At 53.8% G+C, this 14,356-nt stretch overlaps 1 protein-coding gene across 2 annotated transcripts in view; it reads right to left on the reverse strand.

The window, feature by feature from the left end:
• Positions 1-971: 971 nt before the first annotated feature.
• LOC125644234 (sodium/nucleoside cotransporter 2-like) overlaps positions 972-14,356 on the reverse strand; it is a 44,051-nt gene continuing 30,666 nt past the window's right edge. For both annotated transcript variants that reach the window (XM_075132951.1, XM_048867862.2), the window contains exons 14-18: positions 14,116-14,313; positions 13,405-13,486; positions 5,594-5,692; positions 2,767-2,881; positions 972-1,706 (exon numbers count right to left, since the gene is read on the reverse strand). In XM_075132951.1, coding sequence (XP_074989052.1) covers positions 1,580-1,706; positions 2,767-2,881; positions 5,594-5,692; positions 13,405-13,486; positions 14,116-14,313 — 621 coding nt within the window. In that variant the 3' untranslated portion in view covers positions 972-1,579. The remainder of the gene's footprint in view (positions 1,707-2,766; positions 2,882-5,593; positions 5,693-13,404; positions 13,487-14,115; positions 14,314-14,356) is intronic.

Below are 14,356 nucleotides of genomic sequence, written 5' to 3' on the forward strand. Positions count from 1 at the left end.
CCAGGACAAGAAACCCAAGTTCAAATCCTCACTCTGCATCAGGCCTTGGCCCCATGTCCCTGATGTTCCAGGCCAGCGCCCTGCCCCCCAGGTTAGGGTGTACTCCAGGGTGAGGCTTTGGCCACCTTGCTTGTTGAAGCTGTTCCATTATGTCTCCTTATTGGAGCAGGGATTGAAGCTGTGCCCCCCCCATCTCAATGACTAGTTAAGTATTTCTGATGACAGGACCCACCTCCACTCTGCATTCGTCGCTGCAACCCTGAGTCTAGTCCCTTTGTGGAGCTATCCCTAAGTCGCTTTTGAAATGGGACTCAGCCAGCAGTCACCTGGGCCTTGCAAAGCTATTTAGAGTTACACCAAGTACCAGTGAAAATCTGGGCCTTTGTCTTGCCATACCTTAGTTCCCCACCTGTGAAATGGGGACAGCAGCATCCCTATCTCATTGGGTCTTGTGAGGATTAGTAGCACAAAGATGGTGAGGGACTCAGCTGGGGATAAGAACCAAAAGTACCCACCCGGACAGAGCAGGGAGAGATCTTGTCTGACTTCCTGTTTGTACAGGCCTAAGCACAGTGTGACAGGAATAGTGATGGCTGGACTGATGGGGGCTGGCAGGGAGAGGTGGAGCACCAGAGAGGAGCATGGTGGGAAAGAGCAGACAGTGGATCCAAGCAAAAGGACAAAATGAAGTCTGGGGTTTCCAGAAGAGCTCAGTGCCCCCTGCCCCACAGCTTGAGCCAGACTGTCTAAAAAGCCCAGCTCCCCTGTTCACACCCGAGCGCATTTGAAAATCATGCCCCAATTGTGGGTGATGAGCACTGAGCCCTTCTGAAAATTTGGCTTAAATGCTCAGGGCAAGGCTGGGTGGCCTCTCACCTGGGGAGGAGTCCCCCTGTCTGGATGAGTGGCAGCTGCACAGTCCAACCAGGAGGGCTGGGCCAGGAGCACCGCAAGGAGCTGTGAGGCACCCGGGACTCCTCATGATTTTATTAGTAGGTAGTATTAACATACATAAAGCCTCCTTGAGTGTGTGGGACAAGCCCCCCAGCCCAGCAGCTGGGCAGGAAGGGACCCAGTCCACAAGCAGGAAGGGTCTGCAGGGCATTAACCACCGTGGCATATACCGGAACCACAGGGACTGGTCAGATAAGGCCTGGATTGTCAACAGGGCCCAGCCTGGGGAGCCACCCAGGAGCCTTCCGGTGTTCCTTGGTTCTGGGGCCAGCCCCAGGGTGGTTGCTGTAATCTGCACTGGTGGGCACAGCTCCAGGGGACTGGCAGAGGAAATCCCCATCTGGGGCCTTCTGGCTGCTGTCTGTCCTGTGTCATCTGAGAGGTTCATGGGGCTAGAGGGAGGAAGAGCGTCGAGCCCAAAATACAGCATCTCCCAGCTCCTGGGCAGTGCAGCCAAAGGGAGTAGAGGAGGAAAGGCTGATGGGGCTGTGCCTGTCGTGCTCCAGAGAGGGTTAGCTATGGACCAGCAGTGCCTGGCCAATGCCCTGCTCTCACACAGTCTGTAACTGGGCTTTGGGAGCCGGCACCGTGGGCGAGTGCTGGTTTGGGTGGCTGCCTATCGCCTCTAGGGCAGCCCAGCGCAGACTGTGTTGTTATAGTGCCCACAGCACTGTGTCAGAGAGGCCATGCTGAGCTCGAGTCCCACCCAGCTGCCGGTGAAGGACAGGGTCCCGTTGTTGCTGAGCACAGTGCTGAAAGGGAGAGTGCAGTCAGGGTCAGTTGCACCAGACAGACACCTTGCCATGGAATCAACACCTCGGAACACCATGGCCTGACACTGCCCGCAGCACAGCACCCCCTCCCCACTCCCACCGACCCACCCACTTCCACAGGGTCTCCTCTCCCCACGGCCGAGAGCCTCGAATCCTCCGCCCGTCTGGCTGGGATGGCTTATCTCCCTTTAATGCCCTCCCCCACCTCAGTGCTGCCCAGCCAAGAGAGTTTATCACTTGCCCAGTGATAGTGGGGGTTTTCCTTACAGCCCCAGCTCCTGGAGTCAGGTGATTACAGGAGATTCTCAGATTTCACTGGGAAAACGGTCTCTCCACAGCTCAACACTTCCCTCTACTCAGAGCCCTCTCCCACTCATGATCAGCCCCCTCCCCCGCAGACACCCACTACCAGGATCAGGCCCTGCAACGCCGTGCTGGGTGCCTAGCCCCTACCCCTGCATTCCCTGCAACGGACCTCTTGCTGCTGCATTTTTTGTCTATGGCCAGGGGAAATTTTTTAAACATTTTTTTCCATTCAAAACCAGAAGCCTTTTTTCCCAAAACCAAAAAGTTTCAGGAGGAACCGTCACCGCACTGGCGCTGGCCTGCGAAACAGTCAGTGATCGCTGTGACGCCAATGCCTGGAATTGGTTTCAAAATCTCCCCTTTGCCCCACCTGGGCTCTCAGGCCAGGCTACAGTGCAAAGGGCCTTCGGAGAACTAGTTCAACACACGCCACTGCAGCCCCTCAAGCTGGGCCCGTTCTGAGCCCTGCCAACCAGAGCTGCTGGCCCTTGTTTGGGACACTGATGGCGGCCCTGCTTTTTGGCCTGCGCCCTTTAGGTGAGGGTCGAGCCCCCAGCAGCAGAAGGGGGTACCTCACCATGCCACGCTGCACTGGTGTGGGTGGGTCTGAGCCCCATTAGCTCCCAAAGGGCCAGTTGCCCCTCCGACATAGACGCATACCCAGGCCAGGCAACAGCCACACCCAACCAGTGTGGCCAGGCCCCTCGTGCTTGGTTAAGGACAAAAAACTCACTTAGCAAACAGCTGCCGGCAGCACATGTAGATGTCGTAGCTGGTGGTGTTAAAGGTTGCCGTGCTCAGGAATGCAGAGCAGTCGGCCACTTCCCCTCGGGGCACGTACAGGATGCCTGGCGGCAAGGAGAAGGAGTTTGTTACACGGGGTGTTACTGGTCTCAGAAATGGCCAGTATTTGGTAGGAGTGCCTTGTGTTCACACCCGTGACCTAGCGGCCTGGAGTGGGAAGCAGCATAATACCTTCTAAGGGAGCCTCTCCAAGCCTGCAGGACCTGCAGCAGCCAGGACCCCTGCCATGGCTTTGAGTCAATGCCAGCCGTACGTGACTCGCTTGACTTCCTTGCGTTTGGGATCTCCTGGGTGTGCTCTGCCGATGCACACGGTGCCTCAGTGACGTGGCCCATGGGGGAGGCAGAGAGACACCCCTGGACCGGTCTTTGAAACGGTCACATGAAACGCCCCGAGGTTCATCCCGGGAGGCTGCACAAGCCAACAACGGCAGCTCTGCGAGCAGGTGTTATGGGGCCAGCCAGGCTCTGGGCCCCACCCCAAATGAGCTAGGTGCCCAGGAGAGTCTGCTGGACAGCAGGCGGATGGGAGAGCCTGTGTCTGTGGGGCAGTGCTGCTCAGCCAGAGCACAGCTAGCATCAGCATGACACTTGCCCAGAACCAGCCGCAGAGGAGCCAAGGTGACATAAAGTTGCGTATGGCCCAGGCCCTCCTGGGGGTCCAGCACCATCCAAGGGAGCTGGAAAGCAGGGACTGTACCTCCCACCACCACAGGGCTCCAGTGGTGAGTGAGTCTTTGGGTGGGTGGTTGGCGCTTTAGGGAGTGTGTGAGGAAGTGGGCTGGGGGTCACCACGTGCACAGGGCAGGGTGGAAGCACACACGGAGCTGGGAGTATGGGGGGCAGATGTGGGCTATTCCCCATGGCTGCAGCGAGGGGTGCTCCAGGGGGCCCTGGGCCAGACTATTTTGCCCCCAGCACAACCCCTCTCTGTGCAAGGAGCACTCAAGGGCCCAGCACCATCGCAGAGCATCCAGCTCAGACTGCCCCTGCCCCAGGCCTCTCCATACCCGTTCAGTGAGCATGCTTGGCAATTAGCACAGCCCCACCCACACAGTGACAGGGCCCGTCCCCTTACACCTGGGCACTCACAGTGCCCAGCCACCTATGGGCCTGCTGGCCCCTCTCCGTGGCCAGCAGGGCTGAGGCCTGTGAGTGGCATAATGGATAAGGGCTTTTCTCTGAGAGCGGGGGCCAGTTACACAAGGGAACTGAGTGTCCTGCTGCAGCCGCGGGGCTGGGCCTGCCTCACATCCCTCTATGGGGTGGCGGAGCCAAGCAGCTGGGCCACCTGCCCTTGCTGCTCCTGCGCAGGGCACAGATGTTCCAACCCAACCAGGACTCTCTGACTGACCCTTTGCATAGGCCTCTGCCAGGATGTCACCCAAGGCTGTGCCCTGAGCTGCATCTCCTGCTGCTGTGTGAGGAGAGGATGCTGGGTGTCGTAACGCCCACTGGAGGGGTGGGGAAGGCTGGCAAGAGGCAGGAGGGCCAGGAGCAGGCTTCATTTCTCCTCCTGCCCCACACTGCTTGGGTCTGGGCAGAATGCATGCTGCAGAGAGACCGCAAAGCCTCTATTGGAAGGGCTTAATCCTCCAGCCCCTGGCCAGGCAGCACCGTTCCCTAGGTCCTCAGGGACAGGAGCCAGACAAAAAGCAGCCCAGAGCAGGGCCTGACTCTGCGCACAGCCGTGGATCTGGAAAGGGAGGAGAGGGCAGACACTGAATCTGCCTGTGCTGAGCCACGGCCAGCCAGCCACACTCCTGGGCAGGCCGGCAGCCAGCACAGAGCCCACCAGGGAGCACTTAGTGGTCAAGCCGGGGCGCTGGTCGGCACTGGTGCAGCTGCACCTCGGACTGACCCCATTGTCGCTCTGCCTAGCACAGACAAGCTTTGGTCTGAGGCCAGAGGCCAATCGCAGTGGGTTAGCGCGTGGGCCTTTCTGCTCTGTTGACAGAGGGACAAATCCTGGCTCCAACTTTCTAATTTCTAAAAACCAGACCCTCCCTGCCCCACCTCTTCCCCCTGAGGCCCTGCCCCCATCCCGTCTTTTCCCCCAAAAGGTCCTGCCCCTGCTCCGTCTCTTCCCCAGGCTGCGCCCACACCCCAGCCTCTTCCCTCAAGGCCCTGTCGCTCCTCTTCCCCCCACCCCTCACTTGCTGTTCTCTCCCCTCCCTCCTCCTCGCTCAATCCTCTTCACCTCCCCTGCCACAGCTGGGCTCCCTCTGCTCTGGGGCTGGGACAGGAGCTGCAGCCTGCCCATGAGATGCAGGTAGGAGGCAGCGCAGCGGAGCAGGGGCTGGCGGGGGTTGATGACGGTAACCGGACTTTTGGTGTCTGCTCAGTACAGCTGACTGGACACTGCCAGGTCGCCTTTTCGACTGGAATTTCCGGTCGAAAAACCAGACACCCGGCAACCCTAGGCTTCGGTCACTAGTGAAAATGAGTTTGATGGGTCTCGGCCTAGTCCTTGTTGAAGATGCCCAGGGAGGGGCATCAGCCGGCGGAGAGCCTACAGTACTGTGCGCCTAACTGCCATCTCTTTCCCGCACTATATTCAGGGACTGAGCTGGGTCTCAAACAGATTATCTGTCCCCATCAATGGCAGTTTCTCAATTCACTTTCCCAAAGACCCAGTCTACTCAGCAGCCGTCTCCCCCTGCTCGCTCAGAGCTCCAGACTCCCCTCGTCCCCACCGCCCGTCAGGGGCCCGTCCCAGCAGGCGCCTGGGACAGTGCAATGTAGCTGGGGCCATACCTGAGACACAAGCGTTGAGCATGGAGACGCAGGCCCCAGTGAGCAGCGCTCGCAGCACGATCCTAGCAAACTCACTCTTCCGCTGAGGAACCATGGACGCTGCAGGGAGCAGAGGACAGAGGGTGGTGAGAAAGGCTCTGTGCTCAGAGAGGCAAAGGCTCACCTGCCTGTTGTACCCTGGATGGGGTTGTGCAGGTGGCAGGCAGCTGCCAAGGGACTTCTAACCCCTGCCCAGCACTAGCCCGGGATGGCCCCTCAGCCTGGTGCCAGGCATGCCCTCCCATCTCCCATGTAACCCAGGATGCACAGCTGGTGGAACTAATTCTCAGTGTTATGGTGTCTCTAAAATCTACTAAAACATGTTGGAAGCAGAAAGTCCCTGCAAAAAATATTTCCTTGTGCCATGGAAAGTAGTTCCTGCCAGGGAGAAATCTGGAAATGTAAGTGGGACAGTATGGCTGTGGCAAGGTGGGGGGGTGCTGCCTCTCCAGCTTCTGCTCTCCATGGGGGAGAAACGTCAAGATTGATGCAAAAATGGGTAGAATTAAATTATTATTACTAGGGCTGTCAATTCATCGCAGTTAACTCATGCGATTAACTAAAAAAAATTAATCACGATTTAAAAAAATTAATCGCGATTAATCGCACTTATAACAATAGAATACCAATTGAAATTCACTCAATATTTTTGGATTTTTTTTACATTTTCAATATTGATTTCAATTACAACACAGAATTCAAAGTGCACAGTGCTTACTTTATAGTTATTTTTTATTACAAATATTTGCACTGTAAAAAAATAGTATTTTTCAGTTCACCTCATACAAGTACTGTAGTGCAATCTCTTTATCATGAAAGTTGAACGTACAAATGTAGAATTATGCACAAAAAAACTGCATTCAAAAAAAAAAACAATGTAAAACTTTAGAGCCTACAAGTCCACTCAGTCTTCTATTGTTAACAGTGTGATTAAGCAATTAATTTTTTTAATTGCACGATTCATTGCGATTAATTTTTTTAATTCCTTGACAGCCCTAATTATTACACTACATGCTTATGTTGTTAGTTCATTATGTTGTGAGATGTTCAACCCAACCAAAGGAATTCCAGGAGGCGCCTGCTTTCTGCCCCGCAGAGACAAGCCAAGTGTCGAGAGAGAGCATCATGTTTATGACCCTTGGAATGCAGCTTGATATTCGATGTGATTTGCTGTTGGCCAGCTATCTGCAGGATGGGGCTGGGGGTCTAGTGGTGACTGATACATTCTGTGGAGCGTTCCACAGGCACCTCTGAATGCAAACTGTAAAAATATAGTTTATTCTGAAACAACAGATCGTGCAGCTATTTAGGTCCTGACATCAAAGGGGTGTTGAGACCAAAAAGGGATGTCATGTGTAGACATGTCTTGTCAGAACCATAAACGAGGAGTAAGGTGAGTTTCTTTTATAAACACTCTAAAATCTTCATTCTTCAAATGTGAAGGAGAACTGTAGCATTTCAAGTGTGGACAATACCTATGCCAACAGGAGGGGCTCACCTGTGGGCATAGGCACCGACTCCATGGGTGCTCTGGGGCTGGAGCACCCACAGGGAAAAGTGGTGGGTGCTGAGCATCCACCAGCAACCCCCCATCAGCTCCTCTCTTCCTCCCAGTGCCTCCCGTCTGCCAGCGGCACTGTTCCCTCTAAGCTGTGCGCGTCTGCACACGCACACAGATCCTAAACACCACATACACAGCGAAACACCGAATGCAGAAAAATTTGCACAAAAGCACAACAATTTGCACAGAAGAAATTTTTTGCGCACATGGCCTGTCAAAAATTTGCACAGAAGAAATTTTTTGCGCACGCGGCCTGTCAAAAATTAGAGGGAACACTGGCCAGAGGGCTCCACCAATCAGCGCTTCCCCCTCTCTCCCCGTGCCTCCCGCCCACCGTGATCAGCTGTTTCGCAGCATGCAGGATGCTTGAGAAGAAAGGGAGAGGAGTGAGGGTGCTGCACGCTCAGGGGAGGGGGCAGAATGGGGTGGGAAGAGGCACGGCGGAGCACGGGTGGGAAGAGATGGGGTGGGGGCTTGAGAGAAGGGGCAGGAAGAGGCAGAGCAGGGGTGGAGCCTTAGGGGGAGGGGTGGAGTGGGAGCGGGGCCTGGGGCAGAGCCGGGGGGGTCAAGCACCCCCCAGCACATTGGAAAGTCAGTGCCTGTGCCTGTGGGTGTAGGTAATCCACCTCCCTGAGAGGCGGTAGTTAGGCTGATGGAAGGATTCTTCTGTTGACCTAGCACTGTCTACACAGGGACTTAGGTTGGCTTCACAACGCTGCTCAGGGGTGTGGATTTTCCAGTGTAGACCTCATTTTCTAGTGTAGACCAGGCCTTAAGGTTACGTGAGACTTTCCTGCCACAAAAGAACAAAGGCAGCTAGACTTGCGTTGCTCTCTGCTCTCACCTTCGAACACACACTCAGAACAGCAAAAAAACTGCAGCTGAAAAAGACAGCTAAGAACAGGGAAGACTCAAGAAGGCACCAGTCTGATGACAACCAAGACTTCAACATGATGAGATGGAAGTAGCCAAAAGTCTTGCCAAGGGGTTAGAGTTAAACTTTCCAATAATGATTTTACTGGGATATGGAAATGCTGCAGTAATTTACAAAGTTCACAGTCTCTCCTGTTAATCACCAAATAGTAAGACCACATGATCCTGGAGAGGAGAGAGGCCATGTCTACACCACAAACGTATGTTGACTCATGTTACGTTGGCATGCAGTGGCTGCAGTTAGTACATTGCTTGTGCACATGTATACTTGGCTCCTTGTGTCCGCGATGCATGTACTCACCACGAGTGCTTGCAATGATGCAGAGTGCAGTGCACCATGGATAGGCATCCCACTGTGCAACTCACCACCATCCAGCACGCTGTCTTTTGGGAAGATTTGGCAGTGCACGATGGAGCCAAAATGAGTTGCGCAGGGGGGACTGGGAGCATGGGGTCAACTGCCCAGTTTGCAACTGTCTCCATCCCGTACTGTTATCTCTATTCCATAATTTTCGCCGCTTTTTTCAAAATCCCACAAACCCACGTGGCCTTCCTCGCTGTCTGCCGCCTGTGATAGAAGCCTGGAGGCTGCCTACATCTGCATTGTTATGAACATTGTAAGCACAGGGCACGCGATCCTGGAGTATTTGCAGAGCTGTAAGAAGAACCGAATGGGTGGGGAACGTGACGATTCCTTGGAGGACAGATTGCTGTGCGACATAGCGAGAACCAATTCAAGGTTGTTGGCTGTGATCATGGAGCAGCTGCAGATAGTGAAGCACCAGTTCTGGGCCCGAGAAACAAGCACTGACTGGTGGGATCGCATCACAATGCAGGTTTGGGATGACGAGCAGCAGCTGCAGAACTTCTGGATGCGCAAGGCCACATTCCTGGATCTTGCCCCAGCTCTCCAGTGCAGGGACACCAAACAGAGCTGCACTGACCGTGGAGAAGCGAGTGGCAATTGCACTGTGGAAATCTGCACCACCAGATTGCTATTGGTTAGTCAGAAATCAATTTGGATTTGGAAAAACCACTGCAGGGATCATTGTGATGCAAGTGTGCAGGGCCACTAATTGCCTCCTGCTGGGCAGAACTGTGACTCCGGGCTATGTGCAGGACATAGCCCATGGATTGATTTGCAGCAGTGGGGTTCCCAAACTGCGGTGGCGTGATAGATGGCACGCATATCCCTACTTTAGCACCAAACCACCTTGCCACGGAGTACATCAACAGAAAGGGCTACTTTTCAATGGTTATGCAAACGCTGGTGGATCATTAGGGATGCTTCACCAACTTCAGTGTGAACTGGTCAGGGAAGGTGCATGTTACTCGCATCTGTAAGAACACAGGACTGTTTGGAAAGCTGCAAGCCAGGACTTTCTTTCCTGACTGACAGATTACCATTGGGAATGTTGAAATGTGAATAGCGATCCTACCCCTTGCTCCCCAGCTCATGAAGTCATACACTGGCCACCTGACAGCACCAAGGAATCATTCAACAACTGGCTCAGCAGGTGCAGAATGACAGTCGAATGTGCTCTTGGTCATTTGAAGGGTCGCTGGCATTGTTTACTCACAAGATTGGACCTTAGTGAGAAAAATACCCCAATTGTTATAGCTGCCTGCTGTGTCCTGCATACTGTCTGTGAAGCAAAGGGGGGAAAGTTTTGGCTGGGGGTGGAGGTGGAGCAGCTCTCTGCTGAATTTGAACAGCCAGATACAAAGGCTATTACAAGAGCTTAGCGCAGAGCTATACAGCTCAGGGAGGCTTTGAAAAGCCATTTTAACAGTGAGCCAGAGTAGTGCTGTGGGGTTGTAATGTGCTCTACCTGGCCCTGCTCTTTTGTGGCCTGGTAAGAATCATGTGGTGATTGCTGTACATATAGGAATATAACACTGTCAACACACCTATTAATTTTGTTTCTGAGTGAGTTGTAAGACACTACACAGTAACAAGTAATTGGGTGCTTTCAGAACCGCTGAGCAGTCAGCAGTATATGTTGTGAACTAACAGAGATGAATTATGTTCCAAGTAATAGAATTTTACCCTGTAACAAAATCAGTGCAAAAAGAAAACCACATTGTGGTGGGGCGACCATCCCACCCCTTGAGAAAAGGGCTGGAACAGGCCTTCTGAGGCTGTGCAGACCAGCAGTCAATCAATAGAGGCCTGTGGAGGGCCAATCAGGGGAAGGAAGAGGCAGCCAATCAGGGCCAGGTGAGGCCCTATATAAAGGCTGCCTAGCAGAAAAGAAGGCAGGCCCTCCCTGATTAGTGAGGGAGAAGGACAGGCTCCTGAAACAAGGACCTTGGACAGAGCAGTGCTGGGCAGGTTTGGGGGAGCAGGAGAGAGCTCCAGCCCCATTACCTGCCAAGTTGCAGACCCTGATACAAAGGGCAAAGAAGGTGCACAGGGCCAAAGGGGAAGTGGCCCAAGGAAGAATAGGCAGACAAGGGGAATGAAGGAGGGCAGAAAGAGGCTGGGACCCAGAGTAGCAGGTGGGCCTGGGTTCCCTTCCACCCTTAGACTGCACCTGGCCACGGAAGATGATGACCAATACAGACTGCAACTTGCCCCTGAACTAAGGGTTGTGGGGTTGGGTTGTGGTTGGCCACTGAGGCAGGTACAAGTCCCAAAGACTGCTGTTAACCCCCACACCGAAGGGGGTGAGTCTGGAATAGTGGGCACTGCCGAAGGGCAGTGTCCTGAAGTGGACACCTCTGAGCAGGGAGCAACGCGGGTCCCAGGGCAGCCGAACAGACAATGGGCAAGACACCACGCGCTAAGGAAGCCCCACAGCAGACACAGCTAATTCCCGGAACATCCAGCTGGAGGCACCAGTGGTGGTGAGTCTTGATCCCGTCACACACATTAAATTTTAAAACAAATCTCAATGAAAGCTTAATAAATAAATTAAGAGACCAGAACTTATGAAGGGAAAAGAACATTCATGTCCATTTCAGCTACACATACGCCTACCGTGGCTTTCATAGGTCAGCATATGAGAAGCTGTGATTGTCTTGAATGTCCCCGGGTTGGAATGGTAGGGATAGTGCAGTGACCCTTTGTGCTACGTGGAATGTTGAGAGGGGTATAGGGAGGTTTCAGTATAGAGTTCTCAATGAGCTGCAGAAGGAGGCAACTATGGGATGGTTGAAACTGCAGGTCCACCAAAGTCTGCAGCATCTGTGTTTTTTGCCTGAGAAGCCACACTATATCTTGGTGTATCTCCCTCTCCTTTTCTGGCTGGGACGCCTGGGCTTTTCTCCTCTCTACTTTCTCCTTCTCCAGGCTGTCCACAATGTTCATCCTCCAGGCCCTGTGCTCATGGTCTGATGCAGCACTGGCTTACAGGATCTTCTGGAATGTATCATCCCGAGTCATCTTCTCTCTCCTCCTTATCTGGGCTCAGTTGTTTTGCGGGAGTGGAGGGCGTGACCCTGAAGGCCGCAAGAGCAGCAGCTGCAGATATAACACACACAGGTACCATTGTCAGCATATTCACTACAAAAAGCAAAACTTAAGATGCAGACCTCACTCTCCTTGGTCCCTAAAAGCACTACATTCTTACTTCAGCTTGGGATGGCTTGCGCATGGCACCTGTCACAGCACCAGCCACAGTGAGTATGGCGTGCTGGGAGTTGGGACACGGGGAGGGAATTGCTTGGATGCATGATTCTAGTAGTGCAGGGCAACTGCACTGAATACTGGCATCGTTTTTCACAGGCGGGGGTGATTTTAGTCGATATCTCACTCCTGAGGATAACAAAAGCATAAAGCTCACAGCTGCTCTGGCATCCTGAAGCCACCCGGGTTTGTATGCTGCTAGCCTGCATACTGCAATGGTGCTTGCTGAAGTTATTGCTGAGTGGCATGGGAAAGTGTCCTACCACGGAGGAAGAAATAAGGCAGCCCTCCCTAGAAACCTTCGGCAGAGGATTGCAGAGGACCTCCATGGAAATGTCATCGAGATCCCAGAAGGATTCAAGGGACATCCCTGTGTACATAAATAAACAGCTCCACATGGCCCCCCTGCCTAACTCTAGAGAGGATTGAAAAGCAGTTAGCTACTCTACCTCTCTGCTGTACCATGGCCTCTTCTAGTACAAGTAAATTAATGAAAAGACAAAAGATGGTGTCCTGCTATTTTGGGAGGCATCCCTGTAATTGAAAATTTATCTACATGGGGTTCTTACCTGTGGTTCCTTCTCCTGCATTGGACTTGCCCATGCTCGACTGGTGGGACTGGTTGGACTGTAGTGGAGTCAAATCAGGTCCTGGCTTGCTGTGCAGTTGGATCTCCCAGCCGCCTGTCCCCCATACTCCTCCTCCTCCTCTTCTTCATCCACCACCTCCTGTCCTCACTGTTCACAGCAGGGGCCTGTAACTCAGGCTCCTCAGAGGTATCCATGGTGCTGTTGTGGGTGGTGGTGGGGTGTCCGCCAAGGATGCTCGTAGGTGTCGATCATTTCTGTAGCTATGCCTGCACAGCCTCTTCTCCCCACAGACCCGGAGACCCAGTATCTACTGTCTCCTCCAAGCTGGAGCGTGTCTGGAGTGCGTAGCAGGCACTAGCATTATCCTTTGTGTTCTGGTTTGCACTGTTTAATGTTTTCTTTTCCTTTCTTTAATAATAGAATGACCCTGGTTAACAAGTGGGATATTTGTGCTTTGTTTTAACTGTGGTATCATCGAAATATGTAAAAGAGTCCCCGGGATTAGGTTGTAGGAGTCAGAGCCCTGGATTGGCCGTGAGAACAATGGGAAAGGGCTGGCCTCCCATTTCTTGCTTCTCTCAGTTAGATGGTTTTAGTAATTTTAGGATACAATTACTTGGTGCTCAACAATCTAAACCTTGCCCTTTCCACCCTCACCCCCACTGGGCTGGGGTGCAGAGTTCCCCCAGCAGGACGGAAAGGCACAGTCCAGTATAATCACAAAGGGGAGGAATGGGGCCTGGGCACAGGGCATCAGGAGACTTTGGTAAATTCCAGCTCTGCAGCTGGGTGACCTTAGGCCAGCCACTGCCCCTCTTGGCATCTCTTTCTCCTCCCACCAGTCTGTCTTGTCCATGCAGATTGTGAGCTCTTTGAGGTAGGAACTCACTGTATCTCTGCCGCACCAGAAAGACAGGGCCCCCCAATCTCAGTCGGGGTCTGTGCAGCACCTGGCACAATGGGGCTCTGATCTCGGTCAGGGGATCTTCCCCCAGCAATACCACTGCAGGCTTCACCCCTGCTCTCAATTCCCCGTCCCATCGTGCTCCAAACTCACTCAGTCCTCCCAGCATGATCCCAATGGAGCTGAGATTGGCGAATCCACAGAGGGCAAAGGTCGTGATGGTTTCAGCTCGCATCTAAACAGCACAACAGCAGGTCAGAGGCACAGTGGAGATGTGTCCCCAGGGGAGCCACCCCCAGTGATCCCCCCCACACTGATCCTGCTGGCCTCAGCCTGTGTGCGCCAGTCAACAGCCCCTCACAGGGCAATAGCACAGAAAAGCCAAGGCCCCGGAGCTGACCCTGGGCAATCCCATGGTGCTGAATGGCCCTTCCCTCTCCTTGGAGCACAGAGGAACAGCACAGTGCATGGCAGCACCCACCCTGGGCCAGGGGCTTGCTCTCCCTGGCATTTCAGGCCCTGACCTGTCTGCCAAGGCAAGTGCAGCTCAGCGAGTGCGGGGACAGCCTTTGCGCTGTCTGTGTGGCCCCTGGACCTGCCGAGACGGAGTGTGGGGATTCGTGTTGGGAGCAATCAGAGACACCTGTCCCTGCTTGCTGGCAGCTGGCACTCCCAGGGAGCCTGCAGCCCTCGCCGGGCAGCCATGGCTCTCTTTCTGCCTCAAGCCTGATGCAGGGCCAGGCTAGCCCTGTCTGGGCAAGGAAGTCTGAGATGCTTGGCAGATTGTTATTTCCCTCTGCCCAGACACAGAGTCCCCCCGAGTTGCTCAGCCCATTCCCCAGTGTGGCAGCTCATGGCTCTCACCGAAATCCACTGCTTGCGACCCCCACTCCACTCCTCCAGCCCCGACAGCCGGTTCTTCTTGTACGTTGCCAGCTGCTCATATGCCACAAACTCGTTCAGGAAGATTTTGATACCTAGCAGCTCAGCCACCAGAGGTGAGTCTGCCCAGTCTGCCCCCATGAGGAAGGCCACAGGCATCAGGATGTAGGAGCAGATTATCTGGGACATAGCCCCCCAGAGATGGTTAACAATGATGTGTGTT

This window comes from Caretta caretta, chromosome 10 (genome assembly GCF_965140235.1).
Source record: "Caretta caretta isolate rCarCar2 chromosome 10, rCarCar1.hap1, whole genome shotgun sequence".
Taxonomy (NCBI): domain Eukaryota; kingdom Metazoa; phylum Chordata; order Testudines; family Cheloniidae; genus Caretta; species Caretta caretta.